Source organism: Haliotis rufescens, unplaced genomic scaffold, assembly GCF_023055435.1.
Source record: "Haliotis rufescens isolate VD_foot unplaced genomic scaffold, xgHalRufe1.0.p SCAF_1, whole genome shotgun sequence".
In the NCBI taxonomy this organism is placed as follows: Eukaryota; Metazoa; Mollusca; class Gastropoda; order Lepetellida; family Haliotidae; genus Haliotis; species Haliotis rufescens.
The window spans coordinates 4385097-4412283 of record NW_025963779.1 but is presented as its reverse complement, the minus strand read 5'-3'; the positions used below and the strand labels follow the sequence as shown (position 1 = coordinate 4412283).

Below are 27187 nucleotides of genomic sequence, written 5' to 3'. Positions count from 1 at the left end.
GTGGTTGGTTGTGTGTGAACGGGTTGGAGTGATATGGGGGTTGTTGGTTGTGTGTGAACGGGTTGGAGTGACATGGGGTGGTTGGTTGTGTGTGATCGGGTTGGAGTGACATGGGGTGGTTGGTTGTGTGTGAACGGGTTGGAGTGACATGGGGGGTGGTTGGTTGTGTGTGAACGGGTTGGAGTGATATGGGGGTTGTTGGTTGTGTGTGAACAGGTTGGAGTGACATGGGGTGGTTGGGTTGTGTGTGAACAGGTTGGAGTGACATGGGGTGGTTGGTTGTGTGTGAACGGGTTGGAGTGTCATGGGGGTGGTTGGGTTGTGTGTGATCGGGTTGGAGTGACATGGTCAGGCTGGTCAGGATAGATCAACACAACTCTGAAAAATTATGTCATTTGTTCATATGCTTGAGCGAGTCAATGACCAAGATCAACACACACCGAACACTCAATATACAAAACGTCATTAACTGTCCCTTTTCATACATACAGCCACTTAAGCCACTCAACTTGATAAGGGGACAAATAATCTGAAAATATATATATGTAAAGACACACACCCAATAATATGTATCGAAACAGTATGATGTAAAGACGCGCGCGCGCGCACGCACGCACACACGCACGCACGCACACACACACACACACACACACATAGATATAGCAAATACTGTATGATGTTACGGACCCCGACTCTGAGAAAAGAAAAGCACCGAAGGGCCTGTATATTCCTGTTTTACCACGGATACTGGGGCTTACTATTTGAAGCCTGTCTGATTTTAAAGGCGCTTCCAGCAGGACACCATCATGAATATGGTGTAAATACATTGGCATTCAGCTTAAGCTCCTCGCATCGACAGAGAGCCCATTTGGAGATATCACGCGCTGGGGCAGAGCTTCCAGTTAATGTTGTTGTTGTTGAATTAATGATATTTACCTGACAACTAATTTCAGTGATTTATGCCGAACAATGCATCTCGCCTGGACATGTAAGTCCATTACATCATCAGATGTTAACAGGCGCATTAAGAACACGCTACGTTGTGTCTTATGTACACTCAAACAGTGACATCGGCGTTTACCCACGAAAAACGTCTGTATTAAATCAGTGCTTTAATTGACTGACTTTTCACTCAACGGAAGATAGTAGTGTTCCATATGTAGTCTCTAGTAAATCGTTGTACGGCAAAGAACATGAAGGGTCTCAAGATGGCGTGTGCTATGTGTTGTTGTGGCAGCGGCGATCGAGTCCGTTTTGACGATCAAGAATACGGTAATACATTTCGGTCATTTTGTACGCGGGCATAGCAACAATGGTACTAATATTAATAGCAGACGCATTAAAATGTGTTGATATTGATGATATTAATAACAAATAAACGGTTAATCATTATTAAGCTTAATGAATGAATATATAACTATTTGTATACTTGTTTTGGTATTTGTGTGTCATCCAATCCGAATGTGGTGTACTGTATGAAATACCCTACATGTCAATCAAAGCATGACGAAATGGCTTGCATACTTCTACTTAAAACAGAGATATCTGTATTCATTCGTCCGATGTCAAACAATTCATTTTAAAGCCTCAATTAAGAGGTGATATGCATTCCAATATGTGAAGGGGCAAGTTGTTTGCAAGTAATTGTCTGCATGTAGACAATGCAGTGACTTATTATATTAACTAAACACTTTTGTGTCAATTTTAAGTTGCCCAATACCTTTTCAAAGATACAGGCAGGGTCCTATTATTGCTCGGAAATGGAGGGTCAAGTGTCCATTTATGGGTCAGCGACTATAGACCTGGGTGAGCTCAAACACGTGACTGAGCTGGAGGATTGTCACGCTTCACCAGAATGTGCGTGTAAAAAATTCTAACAGTGGAGAATATATGTCGTTGACCCTGTAATAGGAACTGGCATCATCCAAAGACGGCGACAACAGACGGAGCGGATAGAATGCCCTAAACACAGTCAGTTTGACATACCGTACACATACTGTCATATACGGACCCATCGATGAGGCCCTTGTCACATGTCCCCTCTCAATGAGGCCGTATTGCGACATACTTTTGAATACCAGTATTATACCTGGGAACAAGCGAGAGAGCAGGAGGTTGTTTGTCCGTTGCTATGGACGTAAACATTATTGAATGAACCATTGCAAATAGGTCAATAGTGACGGTAGCTGTCAGTGTACCACATATCGTTCTCTACGCAGGCCGAGGGAGAAGCGTGTAGTCTGTGTGACCTCGACACTGTGTGCACCCGACCATCTTATAAAGCATATTAAAAATTTGGACTTGTTATAGGTGATCTGGTATACAAGATGCAAAAGCATTACAGCACTACAACTTACTAGTTTAACAAAGCTCATCACGACTAACAAACACACATCCTGCACCTCCTATTGTAAAAAGCTGTATCCGCGCTTGTGGTAATGGGTTCGAATCTCAGGTTCTCCCTGATTATTTACCACACCAGTGCTGGCGGGTTTCACCAAAGTGGTAACCATCAGTGACCTAGATCACGCCCGTCTGTCCTCCCTCAGTTTACCTGAAACACGGTAATAGTTGGTTGGTTGGTTGGTTGATGCCTTTAGTCGCCTCTTGGGACAAGCATATGAAACACAGAGTATTGCTCAAAGCGGCGTAAAACACAACTCACTTTCTCACACTCATCTTCAAAGAGCCAACACGTCTTTGAAATCTACACACCCGTTTCTACTTCACCATTGAGTGAGTGCGAGAATGAGTGAGTCAGTGAGTGAGAGTGCGTGCGTGCGTGCGTGCGTGCGTGCGTGCGTGCGTGCGTGCGTGCGTGCGTGCGTGCGTGAGTGAGTGAGTGAGTGAGTGAGTGAGTGAGAGTGCGTGAGTGAGTGAGTGAGTGAGTATGTTGGTCTACTCCACAGTCAGCAATAGTACTCGGGGACAGTCTAGTCTGGGGTATAATGAAACACAATCTGACACATCACATCATGTCACCAACACTCATTTCTTTGCGTCTACGACAAACTGAGATTTCCTTTTTACACAATACGTTTTCCATAAGGATGAAAATGCTTTCTTAGACATTTTCGAGAAGTATCAGTCGGGATGTTTCATCGGGAATGGTGTTCAGTTTAAAAAATTATAGATACGATTGCTTAAAAAGTCGGTTACAGCCGAAAACATTTATTGAATATTTTATCAGAAAGCCTTCTAAAATGGTTTGATAAGATTTAGGCAAGGGTTAAAAGATTGTATGGTGCATGAAGGACAAAAATGGCAACGGAAAGACCAGCTAAAATATGCTAAGATATACGGAAAATGATCCATCTAAGAGATGATACCATTTCTATTGCTTTGTTCCCACAATGTCGTAATAGGTAAATAATTACAAGATCGTACATTGAGGAAGAAAATATGTCATTGAATAGAGCAACAATGGAATGCATCGGCGGATACAGCTTTTATGAAAAGGTGTGTGTGTGTGTGTGTGTGTGTGTGTGTGTGTGTGTGTGTGTGCACAATTAAGATCTATTTAGTTGTAATTTATACAGAAATAAAGATTTTTTCTAAATAAAAATCTATTTGGTGGTAATTTATACAGAAATAAAGACTTTTTCTAAATAAAAAGGGGGGGGGGGAGCCCCCCCCCCCCCCCCCTGTATCCGCCCATGGTATGCTTGATATGTCCCCAAAAAGGATTTGAAGACAAATACCAGTTTGTTTTTGTTACTTTACCCTCAATACAATGACATGGGATCAACTCATACCATAACTCATAAGAGATACCACCGCACACGACCAACCCACTCAACAACACAGTATCTGAGTGAGTGAGGTCGTACAGCAAAACACGGAGCTCGACACCAGAAATAGGCTGCACAATATTGTTCCCACGAGGGGAATCGAACACGAGCCTTCGGCGTGACGAGCGAACGCTGTAACCACTAGGCTATCCCACCGCCCCTAGTACCTGGGAGTATCAGCAGGAGTGTACTTGTCACCCACAGTGATTCACGTTTATAGTCAGTGTACAGTGTACGGAAAAGAACATACGATGAACATGTCATCAGTGACATACTGTTAAAGCGGCCTTTGACACGACTCACTCACTAGTGTGTCTCTGGTATGATTTCCAAGCTCTATATTCAGTACAAATCTGTTTAGGTTATGTTAGGTTTAGGATAAATGATTTTCTCCCTGGAGTGAGTGAGTGAGTGAGTGAGTGAGAGACAAATACATCAGAAAGACAAAACTCAGTCACGTAGAATGATAATCAAATAGTGATGATACCAGGTGCACGCGAAGAGGTGAGCACATCCTGCCCCGGCGGTGGCAGCCGTCACAAACACATGCAAAGAGAAGTCAACTGTTCATCTAAAAATACGGGAACATTTGGTACAAGTGAAAACAGGGAACTGCATCATGACATCATGTCCACCACATGTCTGCCGTAAAACGTTTTGAGAGCTTTACTGAGGCCTTGAATGTCGTAACCCTGATCAAACAGTTTTGTTTTAGCGAGAATCATATTTGTAGTTAGTTAAAACAAAAATGCAGCTTGGTGTGTATACCTAAAACTTTTGATCGTTGAACAGTTTCACTGGAGTTCCTATTAGAAAAATACGACATGTTGGCAATTGGCAATGATGAGCGGCAAGAGTTAAGAAGCGAGTTGGAACGACACACAAGCAAGTATGAGGCTGAGGCAGGCGAGGAGGATGTGCTTGCGGCGTTCAGTTTGCTGAGGAAGGGGGTGTGTCGACCAGACTTCCCTGGACAGTACACGACACAGTTCTTCGTCGTACAGGACGTCCTGGCCTACCTTATGACCTTGTCCAAGTAAGTATACAGCTTCCATAAACTACTTAAATCCCTCTCAATAACGCACAGGATACACTTCCCTGTAATTTGTTGTTGTTTGTTGATTAACGCCGCACTCTGCAATATCTTCCCTGTAATGATATGAGAAGACATTCATGTTGTAATAGGCTTGTCGTTAAAGGCGACTAGTTGGATCTCGTGGTCAGGGTCGGTTGGTCAGGGGCAGGCTTAAGTGTGGCGTAAAATACCATACACTCGCTCACTCACTAACTGTCTGATCAATACGGGCGGTCGGGTAGCCTAGTGGTTGAAGCGTTCACTCGACATGGGTACAATGTGTGAAGCCCATTTCTGGTGTCCCCCGCCGTGATATTGCTGGAATATTGCTAAAAGCGGCGTAAAGCCAAAACTCACTCACTCACTCTGATCAATACTCACCCGAACGACTGCTGATATTGAGGACAACCGCCGCTTCCCCGCATTATTACCTTGGGACGTGGATGTTCTCGCTCACCTGGGATGCCATGGTCCTAAGTCAGGTCTACCTTTACAGAAATTTGAGGGATTCCGGGAAGATAACTTCTTTGTCCCGCATCCACGACTTTTGCTTCGACTTCCTCCACGACCTGATCCAGCAGGGGCCGGGGACGACACACATGCAGCTGTGGACAAAAATGCTTAGTGACAGAGACTTCGGTTTCAAGGTCTACTATTGGGTAAGTCTTAATCGTGTTCCCCTACCCGAAATGTATCACTCACTCACTCACTCTCCCACGGCTCACACACTGTGATATTACTGAACTGCTGGTTCTATCACCATAAGAACTATAGTGTCGTTACCGTTCAAATCGAAATTTCAACTCGACGATTCAGAAAGTATGAATCACAGTTTTGAAAGTGCCACACGAAAGGACTACAACACACTTAAAGATTTAAAGTTGGCAGCGTGTCAACAGTGCATCTTATCAAGCATCTCGAGAAGCAATTACAGTCCTCCCAGGTTAGAATGCCACCTTTCGTGTAACGGGAAATGGGGCATTATACTCAGGGTGGTGAAAACCAGACCTTACTGACATGACATGATATATAGGAGGCATGTGGACGACAATTGGTGGCACTTTATTGTCAATACAGCCTATCGAATGAATAAGCTGGAGTTTACGGTATTGGGACTTCAATGATTGGGTGCAACCAGCATCAAGGGGCTGGAGGCTTGTTGCAGGTGCCTGACATGAATCTTAACTTGTGACAGCTGCTGAGAGGTTAGATGGGGGGCAATACAAGCATATCATTATCAAACTATTTTGTTTGTTATTTTAACAAAGTGAATAATTCTCTGTGTGAGGATCAGTTGTGAACACAAAAATATAACCAGGGAATTAGAACGTTTGTTCCGAAAAAATCCCATTGGCATTTTAACCAGGGACTTTTCCACTGCGGAACACAGTTCTGAGAAAAAACATGATATTATAACCAGGATGGCACTATAACCAGGGTGGCACTGTAACCAGGGTGGCACTGTAACCAGGATGGCACTATAACCAGGGTGGCACTATAACCAGGATGGCACTATAACCAAGGAGGCGCTATAACCAGGGTGGCACTTTAACCTGGGTGGCACTATAACCAGGATGGCACTATAACTAAGGTGGCATTATAACCAGGATGGTACTATAACCAGGATGGCGCTATGGCAAAGGTGACGCTATAACCAGGGTGGCACTATAACCAGGGAGGACTGTGTCAGCTCACCTGAGCAGTTTTTTTACTTGAATATTGCCGAGTGCGGCGTTAAACAACAAAAAAACAAATAAAAACAGTTTGTGACCGCAGTAAACCATCAAATGAATCCACACGGCGTAACGAAGTTTTCAGCCTCCCATGAATAGTCTTTTCTGTAGTGTCTTCAAAAATAATTATGTGTGTAGGGCCCAGAGCTGATCGTTTTTCATTTGTCTGTGGCATTGGTGATATGCCACTACCACGGTCTGATAAAATCTGTAGGATGTTACGCTAGGTTTTATTTCCAGGAGAAAGCACTTTTCATCCACAAACTCGTCTGACATTCTATTTCAAATGATATTATGATTCGCAACCCCGTTTCATATTAATGTTCTATAATGTTCTAAAATTATTTCTCCATTTGCAAGGTTTTACTCTGAGGTTTTACTTTTAAGTAAATCTTCATAGCAGGGTTTCCTGTGTTTACTATGGTAAACATCCGCAATAGATTTATGATACTTCAGAGCCTCACGGGATCCAAGCTGAAGAAACACATCCTGTTCCTGAAGAGGGAATACAGAAGTCAGGAACAGGGGACAGGCTGGGACGGCTTTAAATCCACTTTCGATGCTTGTATGAAACAACTCATTGACAAACAGAATCTGAGGTAAACCATCTTTTCAGTTCCGATAAGTTAAACTAATTTAGGGTAACATCGGGTACTGAAGACAATCCTACACGCTTGTGGTTCGAAGTAGCGTCCTATGTGAGCCGTGGGATGATAATATACTTGAGACATGCTGTCTTACTGTCCTCTGAGAAGAATACGCCCTTACTGGTGGACACATTTGTGCACCTCGCTACATAAGGGAAAGATTCTGGAACGCCTTTTTATCTCAACTCGCATATTTGTGGACGTGTTGATCCAGTATGTGAACTCCAGGTACCTTATTCACAGCGGTGATTTTATGTTCTGTGTTAAATATACCGTGTTCATTACTTGTATGTTCAGCTTGTGCAAGCATACCGAGTTTGTTCAAACGCCTCTTAGACCAGTGGGCTGTACCACGGAGTGTCTGGTTAGAAACCACGGTTGACAAACTAAGAGTAATAAAACAAGCATTTTGTCAAAATTCTTAACTTATGTTTGATGTATAGGAAACGCATTTTGAACAGTCGGTGTATCTGTTTAAGTATAAATGTTCACACACATGATGGCCTACGTATGTGTCACTTCAGCGGGAGAGCGTTCGCGGAGGCCCAGGCTGAGTTCATAGAGCTGTACCTCCACGCCCATCTCGGGTTTACCTCCCGGGAGAAGGAAGTCAGGGAGGTCCATGATCAGCTGGCATTGCTCATCTGTAACAACTACGACTACAGGAACGTATATGTGGTGACTATCGTCTTCCAAAACACAATATGGCAGTATGGACATTTCTAAGGCTCAATCTGTTCCGACACGTCATGCAGTCTAGTTACTGAGGCAGAATCTATTTAGCATCCTAATACTATAGACACTTACAATGCAGGCTGATTCTGTTCAGACACGCCATGTAGCTAAGACACTTATGCAGAGTCTATTCAACATTCAAGTAATTAGGCTGAATCTATTTAACATTCAAGCAGTATAGATACAATGTCGGCTGAATCTATTCGTTTGTTTGTTTGTTTGTTGTTTAACGCCGCACTCGGCAATATCCCAGCTATATGACAATGGGGCGATGTTATTAAAAGTAGTTAAACTCCCTTGGCCCATACACATAGATATTAATGCTTGGTCGTCAAATGCAAAATAAATGTCCCCAGTGTATACAGTACGAAGGCTGATAAAATAGTTCTAAGCCTGATTAACTTTCAACTATATATGGGCCATAACAAAGTGAACTAGTCAATCACGTGATTTGCACCTGTTTCCCAAACCTAAAGAACACCTTCGTGGGAAGCGCTATAACGACAACGATTACCTCAAAACTGTCGTGAATGGGTTTACAGGCTGTCTTCAGAATACTTCTTCCTGACTGGAATTGAAAAGCTTCACTATCGATTTGAGGAATGTATCGAAAATCAGGGAGATTATGTTGAAAAATAAAATTAAAAACACTTTCAAAATAGTTGGTTTTGTTTGTTAGACTTAGAACTTTTTGACCTTCTCTCTTATGTAGGTGAATGTGACTCCATGAATATCAGTCTGTATGTATCTTACTAAAGGGCTTGAAGGATCCCGAACAGCTGAAACACTTCTTAAAACAGATTGAGGACATCATTTGTCAAACGAATCTGACAACTGAAGACTGTGAAGCCGTCGTTAAGAGGCTGCACGATGTTGTGAAGATGTTGCTGACAGTTATAAAGTAAGTGACAACTGTAAAACTTTTATAACTGACACGAATCTGTATTTAACCCTGCATCTGTAGAGGCCCTCTGAAGTCCATATGCAGCACCCCATGTAACGACTGAAATGGGAATCGGGTGGTCAGGCTATGTGACTTGGCAGACTGAGTGTCATTGCACCTTATTGCAGTGGATCAGTGCTCTAATTGTTTGTCATTGTACCTAAAAGGCGTGGATCAGTGCTCTGATTGTTTGTCATTGTACCTTGTAGGCGTGGATCAGTGCTCTGATTGTTTGTCATTGTACCTTGTAGGCGTGGATCAGTGCTCTGATTGTTTGTCATTGTACCTTGATTGCGTGGATCAGTGCTCTGATAATTTGTTATTTTACCTTGATTGCGTGGATCAGTGCTCTGATTGTTTGCCATTGTACCTTGAAGGTGTGGGTCAGTGCTCTGATTATTTGTCATTGTACCGTGATTGCGTGGATCAGTGCTCTGATTGTTTGTCATTGTACCTTGAAGGTGTGGATCAGTGCTCTGATTGTTTGTCATTGTACTTTGAAGGTGTGGATCAGTGCTCTGATTATTTGTCATTGTACCTTGATTGCGTGGATCAGTGCTTTGATTGTTTGTCATTGTACCTTGATTGCGTGGATCAGTGCTCTGATTGTTTGTCATTGTACCTTGTAGGCGTGGATCAGTGCTCTGATTGTTTGTCATTGTACCTTGAAGGTGTGTATCAGTGCTCTGATTGTTTGTCATCGTACCTTGATTGCGTGGATCAGTGCTCTGATTGTTTGTCATTGTACCTTGACGGCGTGGGTGAGTGCTCTGATTGTTTGTCATTGTACCTTGATTGCGTGGATCAGTGCTCTGATAATTTGTTATTTTACCTTGATTGCGTGGATCAGTGCTCTGATTGTTTGTCATTGTACCTTGACGGCGTGGATCAGTGCTCTGATTGTTTGTCATTGTACCTTGATTGCGTGGATGATTAAATAACGTTAAGCAACACTAAGTCCCAATCCATAGGATATACTAAAACGTAAACTAATTTGTCTTTCAAATTTTGTTTTTAACACAGTTTATGTATCGTAACCAAAATATATCTGCCTCTCACAAGAAGAGTGTTTACTACGCAGATATATATTAAAAATGTTACAAATGATTCATTCCTAGTAATATGATTGTTCAGCTGTTATGATTTCAAGCGTCTCCCTGATAACGATTGGACTGATTGAGTGAGCATGGTTTCAAGTCTTTAGCAATATTCCACGGCGGTGAAAACCAGAAATGGGCTTCACACAATTTGCCTATATGGGGAATCGAACGCTTTAACAACTATGCTACCAAACGAACAGAACAGAACACCAAACGATTGGATATGATTCCACTGCAGGCATGGCCACATTGACCTCAGTGTGTACCGGGACATCCTGGATTTCGTGGCTGTGATCTGTGACACCAAGGCAGGAAGTCCAATCCACTCCATCGTAGAAGCAGTGGGAAGGTTCTACTACAGCGTCCGTCCCTTACAGGTAATCAGAAGGGTTTTTCGAATCTGCTTGTTTTTAACGCAGCACAATCAATAACTTGAACTTCGAAATGCCATGAGCTGTGTCCATTATTATAATGTTATACATAAACCTGTGGCACGGCACACCTGCACTTTGTTTCACTGATGAGTCGCAGCATACACCCCACACGAGGTCATACGTCATAAATTTACCAGATATATAGCACCAGATTACATCATTTTGAAAAGAGAGTTTGCAAGCCACATGTTTTGTGATCTGCCTTTTCTAGGGCAACTCTGAGATGTTCACCGTGATGACGACGAAGCTGATCGACTTTCTGACCAACCTGGAAGACCACACCCTGATGAGGGTCCATTATGTGGATTATGCCATCCATCCAGTCCTTAGCAATGCCATGGGCGAGACACTGTAAGCCATGACACTTTCTTCGACCAATTAATGCTATGGATGAAACACTGTAAGCCGTGACACTTTCTTCGACCAATCCATGCTATGGATGAAACACTGTAAGCCATGACACTTTCTTCGACCAATCCATGCCATGGGCGAGACACTGTAAGCCTTGACACTTTCTTCGACCATTCCATGCTATGGATGAAACACTGTAAGCCGTGACACTTTCTTCGACCAATCCATGCTATGGATGAAACACTGTAAGCCATGGCATGGGCGAGACACTGTGAACTGTCTTCGATCAATCATACCGCCATGGCATTGGCGAGACATTGTAAACTGTCTTCGATCAATCATACCGCCATGGCATGGGCGAGACACTGTGAACTGTCTTCGATCAATAACATCGCCGCTATCCGTGGCATGGGCGAGACACCGTAAACTGTCTTCGATCAATCATACTACCGCTATCCGTGGCATGGGCGAGACATTGTAAACCGTCTTCGATCAATCATATCGCCTCTATCCATGGTTTGGGCTAGACATTGTAAACCTTCTTCGAGCAATCATATCGCCGCTATCCATGGTTTGGGCTAGACTCTATTACCTAACTTCGATCAATTATAAAAACAAAAACATACGGATGATACACTCGGAATCGTGAAATGAAATCCTTATGATAACGGAAACAGTGTTGTCGCTTTTATTTACGAACGATATAAATCAGTAGATAGGTTTTATATACACAAATTGTAACTGAAATTCAAACAATTATTTTCTGTTTAGTTGCATATACAAATGGAAGCATGCATCAACTATTCGGAACAGGGTACTTTCCTCTTATTGGACGTAGGTCTATCCATAAATATCATCCACTTTTGCGATGCGGGTATGGTATTGGTTTAAATCTGTGAAAGCTAATGGCTGTTGGCATAAAAATCTTTCAGGACTCCTGCACATTGCCGGTTAACTATAGACCTGATCAAGGCGTGTATACGAATATATCAACCAAGAACAATCGAAGCAGCTAAGAAGATGATGTATGAATCGCAAGACAAGATGCAATGGAAGGTAAGATGTTTTAGAAGTCACAAGATCATTGTCTTGATCGTTGTCTTTCGCCTTGTCTTTTCGCGGAAACGTCTACCCATGATCAATATGTTTTAAAACGGTGTAACTTTCAGGCCAAGAAAATGGAGTCGTCACTTTATGCTCCAGAGCCTGCTCGATGGCCATTTTCGTCCATGAAACTGGTCGTGATGCAGACATCGGATGTCTGGGCTGTACTTTTCGCCTGTGAAGCTGATCTTGCACAGTGATTACATCCTGTTTGTAATAGTGGAAAAAAACATCCATGGCTGTTTCAGCCTCACCACGATCAAACCGTTTCCTGTACAACATTACTGTGGCGTCATATACAGTATGAGGTGTTCTCCAGATACTGAAGACCGCCTCTGTGGTCTTGTGGTAGAGCGTCCGCCCGGAGAGCGGAAGGTCCAGGGTTCGATCCCGGGCCGCGTCATACAAAAAGACGTTAAAAGATTGTACTTGTTGTTACCCTGTCTGGCGCTCGCCATTAAGGGGCTAAAACAAGGACTGGTCGGCTCGGAGTCAGTATACTGTGTCTGAGTGGAGTATTCATGTTAAACTGCGGCATGGTATCTCAGTGAGCTAGCACTATAAATCGGCATCAGTCCGGACTAGTACAAGCAGCGACAAACACACATACACGTGCATGCACGTCGCTATATAAGTGCAATAATCTTGGACGCGACGTAAAACCCAATTTCACCTCACCTCACCAGATACTGAACCTGCCTTCAGTAGCATTCAGAGCAAAATCAGACAAGTGAATTCATCTCCAGGTCGAAGGACATTGACGATGTTGTGCCACACATCACATCGGCCTTGTTGTTGTTAGTCTGTACAGGACAGTCAGTTATCTAGATATCCAGCAGCCTTGGAGCGATTCCTCACTGGCCTGCAGACAACCGACTTGTCGGATTCCGATCCGGTGTGGGAGAAGAGAGGCACATTTCGTGCAAATTCACTTGCCGACGAAGACGTCAGGTGTTGAATAAATAATACATAAAGTAGTTTGTGTTTTACCACTTAAGCCACCTCCGTGTAATTTAGGATCACTTGAAGGATGCGTGTGACCTGTTTGACCTCCTGACACAAGTCCAAGTGATTGGGGATGATAAGCAGACAAGGGAGTATTGCAGTAACTTCAGCGAGCTCACGGACCATTTCGGGTATTTGTTGGAGTGAGTACACAATCATTAATTCAAAATGTTAAACAAGTGAGTGAGTATGGTTTTATGCCGCTTTTAGCAATATTCCAGCAATATCACGGCGGGGACACCAGAAATGTGCTTCACACATTGTACCCATGTCGGGAATATAACTCGGGTCATCGGCGTGACGAGCGAACGTTTTCACCACTAGGCTACCCGACCGCCCAAATAATAAACTAACATCAGGTTCTATGATCGAAAATTTGAATCACATTTTCGCCCTGATTAATATTCTTAATTTGTGAGCACCACGTCCGTGCCCGTGGTTTTCACCAAAGTGAGAAAAAATCGACAACACACCTGGCTAAAGCTGACACATAAAGCTGACACGCCGAGACATAACTGAAATACTGTTTAACGCGGCATAAAACACTCACTCCCTTACACACTCCATCACTATGTGGTACCAGTCTATTGTTATGTGACATATGACTTTTAATCCTTCTGTAAAGCCTAGAACTCATGGATTGGATGTCTTATTTTATAGACGAATATGTGTAACGACTGAGTGAGAGGTCGCCGTCATGTGTTAGAGAGGTGAAGCCGTTACTTTGTCTGCATGTTCCGAACAATGATGATTCATACAGATTCCGGGTCCGAAAAGGACCTCGGCGCCCAATGGCTGTGAAACCAGATTAAAATGAGGATCTGGTGGCCACAATGTGTGACCTGGTTGATGGTGTTTCAGCTTACCGCCACGACGTACACCTTGCTTTCATATCACGGCCATACACGGCCAAGGCTGAAATGTCTACAGGCCGTTGTGTTGTAGCTGACATAGTGATGATTGCGACGCTCCCTCCCTCCCTCACCTCACCTCACCTCACCTCATCTCATCTCACCTCACCTCACCTCACCTCACCTACTCACTCACTCACTCTGTGCCGTGGCATTGTTTTGTAATCTTTTGTTGTCCAGTATATTTATTGACTATGCAATGAATGACATCGAATTCGTTTCAGACGGGAGCAGGTTCTGCCGAAAATGATTGCAAAAATGGCGGATTTTTCTTTGACACTACTTGAAAAGAGGGAGCCGAAATTATTCAAAGCAGCAAGCGACACAGCACACCGAATCGAATTTAAAGGGAGGGTAGGTAAATGGGTCATGTGATCTCAGGCAATTAGAAAGGTACGCCCTTGCGCCCTCTCTCTACACGTTTTGTGCGTGTTTAAAACAAGAATGTTAAACTCGGTTTCCTTTGGCAATGCGTGATCAAGCTGCTTTGATACAGCTGTATAGTTGCATTGTATGTTGGCAGTGCTTCACGAGGTGCACGCTATCTTCATCTAATGACGTCAGACAAAGCAGCTCAAGTACACACACTGTCAACCATAGGACACAGTTCAGGCCCAACCCTTAAACTTTGCTAAACAAGGGGCGGTGGGGTGGCCTAGTGCTTATAGCGTTGGCTCGCCAATCCGAATGCCCCGGTTCGAATCTCCATAAGGTTCTCCACATGGTTGAAATGTGGTTCATTGCAAAACGCCCATTACTGGTGTCCCCTGTGATGTTACTAGAACGTCGCTAAAAGCGGCGTTAAACTCCCGAATACTCACTCCCTGAACAGCTGAAAAAGGTACATGGGAAACATTGAACGGATCCGACGTGTATACCTTGTACGTCATGAAGCATGATGACACTCAACTTCACGTAACGTAGAAACGTCAGCACGGAAACATCCTGATTGCCTACACTATCCTTAGGACAATGAAAACTTTCCAGTCGACTTTTAGATACACTGACACTTCGTTGTTACTTGATATCGTTTTGCTGATATGCGTTCATTTTCCATCAGAACCACTGTGGTCTTTTTGAATTACCCTACTACATGTTCATGGCCCACAGAGCTATGAATAAACGGATTGCACTGTGTATGTCAAACGTGTGTTGATCCATGTCATGCCATGTAACCTATACAGTAAACTACGGTTATAACGAACTCGAAGGGACCACTTAATTTAGTTTGTTATAACCGTAGTTCGTTATAAGCATATATACAGTATAACTATAGCAAATAGTCGGGACAAAAAAAATCAGTTCGTTATATACGTCAGTTCGTTATAAGCATGTTCGTTATAAACGTACTTTACTGTATGTCAAACGTGTGTTGATGCCATGTAACCTATATTTGCGTTGCGTATGTTTCCAGTATCACAAAGGCGTGATCATATCGACTATGGCACGGGTACTCCCACTGCTTGAAGACCCCAGGTTCGACTGGAATGACGATGCCTCCAGTACCGTGAAAGACCTAGCAGGGGTCGGGATGGACACCTTGTAAGTACGGTTTCACAAAGCGATCTTAGCACTTAGATGATCGTTAGGCCCTCCCTCCCTGTGTGATACAAAGACACAGATAGAGTGGTACCTCGTTCCCCAAGATATCGCCTGTATTCAGCAATCAGGCACACAGAGTATTGTCCTGCGAATAGTTTAGGTATTCCACACAGTATCATTTGTATAGTGGGGTTTCCGGGCAAACGGAGTTCCACTGGACAGACACAAGGAGTCACCACATGTAACGAAACACGCACTGACCCCCAATTATGTGTAATTGGAAAATGTAACCTCAATCACATGAACGTATTGCCAGACACATACTGGTGCTCGTATGTTTCACCCAAAGGTTGCACGTCTCACAGCGGCGATATACAGATGTCACACGGAGACAAAGACAGTGGCACCAGACATGACCATTCAGAGACAAAGACAGTGGCACCAGACATGACCATTCAGAGACAAAGACAGTGGCACCAGACATGACCATTCAGAGACAAAGACAGTGGCACCAGACATGACCATTCAGACACAAAGACAGTGGCACCAGACATGACCATTCAGAGACAAAGACAGTGGCACCAGACATGACCATTCAGAGACAAAGACAGTGGCACCAGACATGACCATTCAGAGACAAAGACAGTGGAACCAGACATGACCATTCAGACACAAAGACAGTGGCACCAGACATGACCATTCAGACACAAAGACAGTTGTACCAGACTAGATTGAATAGACACTGACTTGCGGGTTGTCATTAGCAAGTGAATAAATGTACCTATTTGCCAGCTTCGAATACTAATAGCCGACTTAGGTAAACTTTCCACCAACGTTTTTTTTGCAATAAGAGACATTAATCGACAGCCATGTTAAGATATTTGTCACTTCCTGCTGCTGAGCTCTGTGTGGGATCTGGGTAAGAGCAGGTCCCCAGCTACATTTAGAGGCCATCAAATGGACAGGGTGGCCAAGCTCTGTGACTTAGTTGATGTGTGTAATCGTACCCCGACGGCGTGGGACGTTGCCCATGATATCGATCATTAGTTTGGTCCATGTAGCAGTGACGCAGCTGTAATGTTGCGGTGTGCAGCGATAAGAAGCACACAAACAAAATCATACAGTAGATGGAATAATAGCAATGTGGTTGTCTTCATTACTGAGTAAAGCTTTTATTATAGAGCGTCCAAGTCGCCGGACGAGAAAGAGTTCATTGTTCTGATCAAGTTCTTCCGAGCAGTGTTGAAAGACGGTTTGGTGGGTGAAAACCCTAAAGAGAAAGAATCAATGCGCTATCACCTTTTCTACGAGCAGGGATCCACGTTCGTCCGACTTGTACGTTACATGTAAAAGTACCTCAAATAAACTCTTCATCATAGCATCACGCTCAACTTCTGTCATGCATGTACATCCATTGGCTTTTCATCTAAATGGTTCATCTGATTATATTGCACACAAAGTCCTATTCAACCACGCTCATAATAGCAAATCATTAATAAGAATGTCTTCTTTCTGTAGCTTTCTTGCGACGACGCTTCGGTGCAGTTACTTACTACCAAGTCTAACATGTTCTGTCACTTTGCCAGTTGGACGATCCTCGGAAAATACAGAGAGCTATGCCGGTGGTGAGACAATTGATCAGCTTGATGTCTCACGAGAGCCCCAGCATCGCAGATCAGGCTATGTGGCAGGTCCAGAATCTAGTGAACCATGGGACCAAGGTCATGACACAATTCTTCCCACAAATCCTTACTGCCTGCATTAACACAGACAATTATTCCTTAATTGGTAGGTGAAACTATGTTATCATTTACATGTTGGAGGCCACAGTTAAACACATGTGCTACAACAAACTCAGGACACAGTCTTTAGTGCTTTTGGGATTGTTTACTATCAATACACAAGGCAAGTTCCAAGTTGCGTCTTACGTTTAAGCTTTTCGTGGCAGTATATGAGTGAGTGAGTGAGTGAGTGAGTTGGGTTTAACGCCGCTTTTAACAGTATTCCAGTTATATCATGGCGTGTCAGCTTAATGTGGGAGGAAAGACCGAATTGATGCAGGTCTCAGATGTTAACCGCTTTGGTGAAACCCACGAGCATGGGTATGGTGCAGACAAACCTAGAAACATAATCGGGGCGAACCGGGATTCGAACCCACAATCATAGGTTTCTGGCGTGCCCAAGAGACGCAACTCTGCACAGCGAATCGCGCCGCCTTAGACGACTGGGCCACCCGGTAGTATGTGAGTTTTCTAAGAAGCAATTCATATATTTGTCTTTAAATATGACTTTCAGGCATCATCTGGTAAAAAGGTTTTCTTCTTTAATATATATTGTTGGTCTTTTCAAAGGGAGTAAGCATAAGATGTATGGAAGAACAACTTCTTTACTCCACTTACTACAACTTCAAAATGTTTCTCAAAGACGTTTTTCAAAGCTAGTTTCCTTTTTCTAGATCCCCTCGCATCACTCTATCCACACAGTCCCAACCTTCTGGAGTCACAGTTTGAGGCCGTGTTCTCGTTCATTGACACCAACTATCGACACCAAGCTTTACTGTGGTTGCACAAAATCGCCAAGAAACAGTCAATTGTAAGTATTATACGCCATCCAAGCAAAGCATTTGGATGATTATGAAATGAGCCAACTTGATCTTATTTAACAACTAAATATTGCTTATTAATGAAAACCAAAGGACATATTATATTTGGACCTCAAGTCTGATCTTGATCTGTAGGGAAAAAGTAATTTTAAAACCCTGACTGTACAACTCTCCACCATGAGCCAACTTCCCCTTTAGGTCGTGCAAAACTTTCAATAGGTTTTATGATAGACACGTGGATAACATTTCCAAATTTGAATATGGTGTCCGATGCTATTCCCTATTTTGACTTGTGTTCCCGTCTTTGCTCATGTTAACACTTGCTTTTGCTTAGGCATGTGTTTGTTTGCCACTGGCGGAGCAGGATACGGTATCAGTACTGTTTGACAGTGATTCATAAGCACATGATTTTGGTACAGACGGAATCGTACTATGGACTCTGCTTTGAGTAGAGAATTCATAAGGTTATGGAAAGGGTTGTGTCACTTATTTACATATGGAGACAACGTAGCCTTTATCTGATTTGCAAAAGAAAGAGAAACACGTGTACCTTTTACTGCATCTGTTAGTTGACCAGAGGCTACGCTGTAAGAAGAGTATGAATGTATAAAGAATAAACATATTAATATAGCATTATGTTGGAAATAGTCACATGCAGAAACACTTGTACATATTGTTTGGGGATTTGCTCTTTACAGCTGTTCAAGGAGAGGCACTTTGAAAGACTGATTGATGATTTGTTGCAAGCCGACGACGACAATCAGAATTCGTATTTGCATATCATGGATCCTCTGTCTACCGAGATGCCTCTCAGATTCATTCCCTACTTGAAAACCTTGATGGATATGGAACCAGACAGCGCAACTGGAGCCTGGTACTCACTCCTCCAGGTCTTAACGAATGTGGCCGTCAGCAGCAAAGATGAGGTACTTCCTCATTCATTACAGGCAGACTGTTATTAAACACGGGTCACCCGTGCACCCTTTGGAATCAAGAGGCATTGGTTGAAGTCATGACCTCGTGACTTACAATTTATATTCAAAATATTTGATATATGATACAGAATAACACTCAGCAAATAATCTCTATTCATTCACTGTAATGTACAAACCTTTCTTGGTAATACCAGGCCCTGTGTGAGAGAATGATGGCATTTCTAGAGAAGAAGATCCGGGGCCCCGAAGTACATGGCGTGACAGTTTGTTATCTTTTGGGGATGCGTAATGTAGGCCAAGTACATCGACATGTCCTGGAGAGCCGCAAGCCTGCCTTAGAGGACCTGAGGGAGAGATCTACTGTTGTGACAACAAAGGATCACTGTACTTATATAATTGATGTCTTGGAGGGAAAAGCGTGAGTGTCATTGCAACTTTCTAACGTCATGTACCACATACAACGGCTAAATTACACCTGAACGATGCAAGCATTTATCTTTTTGTCATTCATTTGCTCAACATTCCATATGTTCAACTTGATCTGCCTTGTACCTACGTCGTCTTATGTGCTGACCCCTTGGACCTTCCATAATATAAATCCCAAGTGTTCCGTCCCTGAGATAAGATGTAGGAATCATACCATGGACATTTAGAACGGATTTCTTACAATTATGGAAAGGTTTTTTTCACTTTCATTTTATTGAAAACAATTACAGTATTCCAAATTATCCTTTTCAAGTAATATCCAGTGGTGATGTAAGTAAATGATTTTTCTCTCATTTTGAAATCTATAGTCCTTCGGATTATGATAGATGATGGAATTGCTGTTGTAGAACATTCTGACTACGATTTTAGTGCTATGACGGATTATCTAATTCTCTCAGTGAAAGCCTGGCCGAGGACATCAAGGAGGTGAAGGAAGATGTGGAAAAACTGGATGTACGAGTGACGAACACTGAAGAGGGTCTGGTGCAGGTCAACCAGGAACTGGGGCAACAGAAGGGGGAACTGGACGAAGTCAAACATGAAGTAAAAGAACAGGTGGAGAAGATGGGTCAACTGGAGGAGACGGTGGATGACACCAAGGCTAAAGTGGAGGAACTCGACGAAAAGGTCTGTCATGTTGGTTGGACCATGTCTAGCCATCATTTATCCTCATGCAAAAATAATAATAATAGTAATAATAACAGTTGGGGTTGCAAGGATCAACTGCTGGTTAAAAAATTATCCTTGAAGAGCCAAAACGTACCAGAAAACCTCTCAATGTGTTAGACTGACTACAGAAGAGCTTATAATTCTGTACCTCATGAATGGATTCTGAAGTCACCGGAATGCATTGACCTCCGTGAGCGACTTCTTGTTTTCAAGTCTTTAATGTATTGTGGGCCAACTGTACTTGAGATGTATTCGCAAGGTCAGGTGGTGACTTTGGAACCCATTTCTGTTAAAAGAGGAATATTTCAGGGCGATTCTTTTAGTCCTTTGCTTTTCTGTTTGTCACTGAATCCTTTAAGGTTTTTGTTGGTAGTACATTGTCTAGTCATTGTTTATCCTCATTTGGGTCATCATTAATATTATTGTTGCTGTTGCTGCTGTTGTTGTTTGCAATATTATATAAATGAAATAATGCTCAAAGGGGCATTATACATTTGTAACTTTTATCACATACCTCGTTTACAACCATACCCAGACATTGAGTCATGCTCCCATCTGGTCAAGAGACGTGGCCAGACTACTCAATCCTGAAGGCTTTCTGGATTGGACAAATCTATCAAGTCGTCTTGGCTACACCAATGATGACATCAGGAGCTGGGCTCAGATGCACGACCCATGTATGGCTATGCTGAATGAATGGTACGCCACTCGGAAGACGAGGGAAGCCACATTTGCTGTGCTGACAGCACTGCAAGAGATTGACAGAATGGATGCTGCTGTGATCGTGGAGAATGCAATGAAGATGTCAGGTATGTGATCTGTTAAAGTTGATCAAGGTTAATCTGCTTCATTTTATATATGATGACAGTGATGGGTGAGTGAGTGAGTTTATGTTGCTTTTAGTAATATTCCAGTAATATCATGGCGACACCAGAAATGAGCTTCACACATTGTATCCATGTGGGCAATCGAACCCGTGTCTTCAGTGTGACGAGCAAACATTTTAACCACTAGGCTACCCCACATGTTCCTATTGTCAAATATTGTCTCCGACTTGTATCTAAAAAAACTAATATAATCCTTAGCCATGCCTATTCATATCAATACAATCTGGGAGAAAAAGGAATAAATTGCTGGGCACTGAAAGTAAAACAACTTCTTTATTCATTTGGTTTTGGCCATGTTTGGAATAGTCAAGGAGTAAATCATATTGGTTTTATTGATAACTTTAAAACAAGATGTATTGATATAGATTACCAACAGTGGTCTAGCAGTTTAAGAACTTACTCAAAACTTTCTTTTTATTCTTGTATTAAGCAATATAATGTATTTGAAAATTATCTAGATTGTATTCCAGTAAGTGCCTATTGCTTTGAGTAAATTTAGATGTTCTGGTCATACTTTGCTAATTGAAAATGGAAGGAAGTACAATATACTTTGAGCTTATAGACTATGTCCATTTTGTGTAAGACCTGAAGTGGAATCTGAATATAATTTTAGTTTACAATGTCCATACTATGACAGTTTGAGACGTAAGGTTCTACCACATCAGTTTTACACAAATGTAACTTTTGATAAATTTGTAACACTCTGTACATCTAAAACCCCATGCATAAAATGCTTTAGCTAAATTTATATTTCTTGCTTTTAAAAAGCATAATAACTTTCTCATTGGCGCTGAAATTGTCTAACTCTGATATCATGTATTGTATAATGGGCCGGTGGCCCCTTTACTGAAATAAAGCTCTCTCTCCCACTAGGCTACCCCACTGCCCTGATGAAGTGATGAAGGTGTTAGATTCTTAGTGGCGGACCATTTCATATTTTTTCATGGCACTTTTCAAATTCAAATTGGAAGGAATGTTAACATTTTCTCACTGTTCACTGAAACATAATAACTACAGATGTAGGTGATTTTGAAACAGAACAATGACAATAGCCGTATAATAATGCATTTTTATATAATAAAATACCATATGTAAGATCAGGCGATGTAAGGAAGTGTTAATTAACATTTATAGATAGCACTGGGGATTAAAGGTCCTGCCAGGAGGGGTCTTTTGATAAGAGGGGATATGCTGAAAGTTTGCTGTATACATTAAACAGAAAAAGGAGATAGAATTTCTGGGCACTTTGGAATCATGTTGAAACAATTAGGGATTTAGGAGTGGTTTGCTATTCATAATACCCCTCATCATAGTGGAGCTTTTGTCACCAAAAGCGTTTTTAAAATAGTGACAATATTGATAGTATTCAGTAAAATGCATTTCTCCAATCACAAAGATAATTTTTTGACCCAGATTGGTCAGGACATACTCACTCATACTTACATAATAGAAACAGGTGACGCCAGACCCATTAGACTCCCTTTTTATAAGCAAAATGCGGCCATTAGGAAAGAATGTACCAGGCAGGAGCAAGAAATGTTAGAAGCCAATATCATTCAGCTTAGTTATTCTGAATGGCATTCTCCTGTTGTCATGGTTTAAAAGGGGTAGTTCTCACCGCTTTGCAGTAGATTATAGATGCCTCAATGCAGTTACCAAGCCTATATATTCCCTCTACCACGTATTGAAGATGTCGTTGATGCCACATATAGGTGACAGCCATGTCAACATTTTTAGTGTCCTTGATTGTACTAGTGGCTTTGCAAATACCACTCCATTCAGATACAAAACACAAGTCGACCTTCTTTACCCTCGATGGTGTTTTTGAATGTAATCGCCTCAATTTCAACCTAATATATTCTCCTGTTGCATTTCAGCAAACCATTTCAGACACTAAAAGAAAGGAATTGAGGTTACATATTAATATATGTAGATGACATCAAAATATTTTCTAAAACGTTTTCAGAACATTTGAATCCCCTCAAGGCAGTATTCCAAAAGATCAAAGAAGCAGGACTCACTCAAATGCAAATGCAAATTAGTGACAAAACAAGTCACCTTTTTAGGGCATATCTTCATCAAAGATGGCATCCATGTAGATCCTTCAAAAATAGATTCATAGATTCAGTCACATAGATCCCACCCACTAACAATGTCCATGACATGCATCATTTCTTAGGTTTGGCCTTGTGTTATCTCAATTTTGTTGCAAACCTTCTGGCATCGACCCTTTATACAACCTTCTGAAAAACGATGCGTCTTTCGAATGGTCTAACAATTGCCAACAGGCAGTCGAAAAAGCTAAAGCAGTGCTTTCAACAGCCTCCGTCCTTGCATATCCCAACCAAAACAAACCCTTCTATCTCACAACTGATGCATCTCAAACTGCAGTAGGGTACATTTTAGGCCAACTTGATTCTTATGACATAACTATTAATGATGTTGTTAATTCATGTCTTTTGACAAAGTATCTTTCTTGACATTCTGTTTTTAGGAACGTTTCTTTTGCTTAGTTTAGGTTATTGCAATTAACTATTTTTATATATATGTTGTATTATCATTACACCTTGCAGTCAACAGCTGTTTCAGTCATATCAAAGTGGGTCAGTAACCTTGTCCAATGTTACAACACAGTGACCTGCATATGGCCTTTTAGAATGGAAGATTTGATATGATTTGAAAAGGGTTACAGCAACAGTAACTGAAACAATCAGTCTCGTTTCATATATCATTGAAACCTCTATTAAGATGTATTATTTATGATGATAAATGTTACCTTATTTTTTGGTAATTGTTTTGCATTCTTTGCTGTTATAAAAATATTAACTTCTCTCCCCAGAAGCTGTAGTCGAGGACGAAGAGTTTGAGTACCCGGAGCCTCCAGAGGTGTTCCTCAGCTACCAGTGGGGAATCCAGAACGAGGTGAAGCTTCTGAAGCTGCACCTGGAGAAGGCGGGCTTCACCTGCTGGATGGACATTGGTCAGATGGGAGGCGGAGACAAGCTGTTCGAGAAGATTGACAAGGGAATCAGGGCAGCCAAGATCATCATCTGTTGTGTCACTGAGAAATACACAAAGTCTCCCAATGGCATTAGAGAGGCAAGGATGTGGTTGCACAAGTCAAAAATATGATAAGACATAATCTTAATCTGTCCCACCACTCATCTTTGTATAATTGAAGTGGCAGCTTGAGATTTCAAGTTTGTAAGGGTGGGAAACATAACATTCATCGTGCATATAAAATGGGTATGGTTGACCCCCTTTCTGCAATTAAAGCAAATGCACAGATAATTTCTGGTGATTTGTGGATGGAGTCTAATGTTTGTGGTTGGTTGTGGATTATAACTAATGGGTCATCGATATCAGGAAGGAAGAAGTGTCAACAGCCATTATGATAAGCTTTGCAGCCTAAGCATCATGAAGATGTTACATAAATGCGTCCCTGTCCTAAATGTAATGCTCACATCCGTTCTGGGAAACAAGAATTTCCATTTTGTAACACACATTTACTTATATCAGTACAGCTTCCTACCAATGAGAAATGATAAACACGTTCTGTATCTTGATATTTCCTCACTATATGCAGTGGCACAACTTCTTAAAAATTGATATAGTTCCTTGTTGTGGTTTGAAACCAATGACAGAATTGTAATTGGTTACCTACACTGGGTACTACAATTACACTTTTGTTTAACTTTCTCCATTTCCACACCTTTACGAATATATATATTCAATATGGATTCAGGTGAACCTCTCAGTAAGCCTGGGTAAGCCCATCATTCCTCTGTTGATGGAGAAACTATCATGGCCACCACCAGGCTCAATGGGGCCAATCTTCAGTGAGTATCTGTTCATCCGATTCTTCACCCGGCCTGGGGAGGAGACTGGTGACGTCAGGTACTGGTCAGCAGCTAAGTTCCAGGAACTCCTGATGCAGGTCAACTACAACAACGTCAAGCAGGATGAAAAGAAGGTGGGAAAAGGTAAGTTTGTTGTGCTTTGGTGTCGATTGTGATATGGTGGAAGGTGACAGTGTGAACTGTGAGTGTTGAACGTTTAATGACACTGAGGGGTAAATAATACCCACCAAAACAATTATGTTAAGACTTAATTATTATTGGGGTTTTGTTGTGGGATGTTTTGCTCAGAAATGTGGAACAAAATTCACAAAGTAATGAAATGAATATATACAACTCTGAAGAAGGTACAGAACACCCAATTTTATATTTCATATGACTAAAGTTCATTGCTTGTGGGTATTGCCACACACAGCCTTCTAACTGTGGTCGTTCTTTAACCTGTTTTCATAAGTACTCCTGGATCTCATTAATGGATTATAACACAAACAAAGGTCATGAGTTGTGCGTTTAACAGGTATTGAACTGGGAAGATATTACATGGGAAGTGAATGTTTATTGAGTCCAAGTTTACCTTCCTGTACATAGAATACAAGAACTGGTGGTGTCCTGTGGCTGAAGTCATCAAGATAGAAAAGAAGGACGTGAAGGCGATGACGGCTGCCAGTCAGAAGACACAGCAGAACGTGGAGGTAGGTGGAGCTGGCTGACATGAAACAGCAATACCCAATATGTATGATTCGTTCATATATGTAAATGACAGTTTTATTGTGCATCTTGTTACATTATTACACAGAAATATTTTCTCTTACAGTCTGGAGCAGCCTCTCCTGATGTATTCATCTCCTACCAGTGGGGAAAACAGAAGCAGATTCAACTCTTGTACAAGCGCCTGACTGAGATGGGCTTCACCGTCTGGATGGACATCTACCAAATGGGAGGTGGGGACTCCCTCTATGACAAAATTGACAAGGGCGTGCGAGGGGCAAAGGTCGTTCTCTCATGTGTCACTTCGAAGTATTCTTTGTCGGCCAACTGCAGGAGGGAAATCAGTCTCGCTGATGCCCTCAAGAAACCAATAGTGCCTCTGTTGCTGGAGAAGATGACATGGCCACCATCTGGCCCAATGAGCATGGTGTTCACTCAACTTTTGTATATCAACTTTACAAAGGATAAATCCGTTCAGGACCTTTGGAGTGGAAAGAAGTTTAATGAATTATTAATTAAATTGAATCAATACGTGCCTGATATTATACTTTTTGGTAAGGAGGACGAAGAGACAGAAGTGAATGCTTCTCCAAATCCAGAAGAAACTCCAGCAGTCGGCGACACACTGGACACAACACCCCAGTCACAAGACAACACCACGACCATGGCTGAACAGATGCCTGATGTCTCTGATTGAACCTCCTCGACAACCACCGCCATAACAGCATTAACCTCTGCAGAACCCCAAACATAGTCAACCTTCTCAAGGACATTAAACAATTGCTCAAGGGAGACAGGAGCCCGATCAGTCGTTTTCATATATAATTTTGTAGTTTATTATAAGTTGTTCATTGCAGGCCTGTGATATTTTTATTCTTGTGATATATCTATCCAATGTTTGTTGTCCTCTTCAGTGGCGAGTGAAGTGAGACATGACCAACGATTTCCTACATCCCTCATCGGCTCCCGTTAGCCCTCATTCAAGTTGTGACCAGGAAGTCAGTAGGACAGTGGTTTAGCCTCGTGGGGCAAGCTTTCACTCGTGCTGCCAACGACACGGGTTCTATTCCTGATATGAATAAAACACGTGACCTTCGTGATGTGGACAGGCTAAGTTACCCATGCTGTATAGAACTTCATAAAGTTGATATTATTTGCCTTTGAAAATCTATTGAAGATTCTGTAAATGTCGAGGTATCAATGATTAGATGGATATCAGCGTACAGGCAGGATGCATGTGTATTAGTGTAAATGACAATCAACCCTCGTTATTTTCTCGTATGGTTGTCTTGTTGAAGCAATTGAGTGACCATGCATCAGGAAACACATTCTGGTCCAATCACTGAGGTTTGCAGTGTATGATTATCATTGTACCCAACACATTTTAAGCTCATCTGTGATATTATTATTATTATTGTTTAAACTGCTGATAGCATCGGTTTGTTTACATTGAATGTATTGTTCTGTTTGTTTTTCCTTGCTCAGGTGTTTTCTCTATGTTATACTACTCAACTTTTGATAGGGATAATCAAATATGCCAGATATATTTAAATATATTCTTGACATATTATGAATATATGTTTGTGTATCATAGAATGATAAAACAATATTCCTATAAACAAATGGAGTAGTATATTTTCAATTCATATAGAATTTGGAAAAATTGATATGT

At 41.9% G+C, this 27187-nt stretch overlaps 1 protein-coding gene across 1 annotated transcript; it reads left to right on the top strand.

The window, feature by feature from the left end:
• Window positions 1–1163: 1163 nt before the first annotated feature.
• Window positions 1164–27187, top strand: LOC124150105. The gene is made up of 23 exons (XM_046522026.2): window positions 1164–1272; window positions 4584–4827; window positions 5363–5525; window positions 7056–7198; window positions 7771–7924; window positions 8740–8882; window positions 10263–10401; window positions 10670–10809; window positions 11742–11865; window positions 12931–13061; window positions 14054–14183; window positions 15244–15371; window positions 16553–16706; window positions 16958–17159; window positions 17827–17963; window positions 18672–18899; window positions 19103–19326; window positions 19793–20021; window positions 20599–20872; window positions 23790–24049; window positions 24696–24933; window positions 25396–25499; window positions 25622–27187. Exons 1-23 carry the CDS (start codon window positions 1194–1196, stop codon window positions 26210–26212), a joined length of 4359 nt encoding a protein of 1452 aa, XP_046377982.2. The 5' UTR covers window positions 1164–1193; the 3' UTR covers window positions 26213–27187.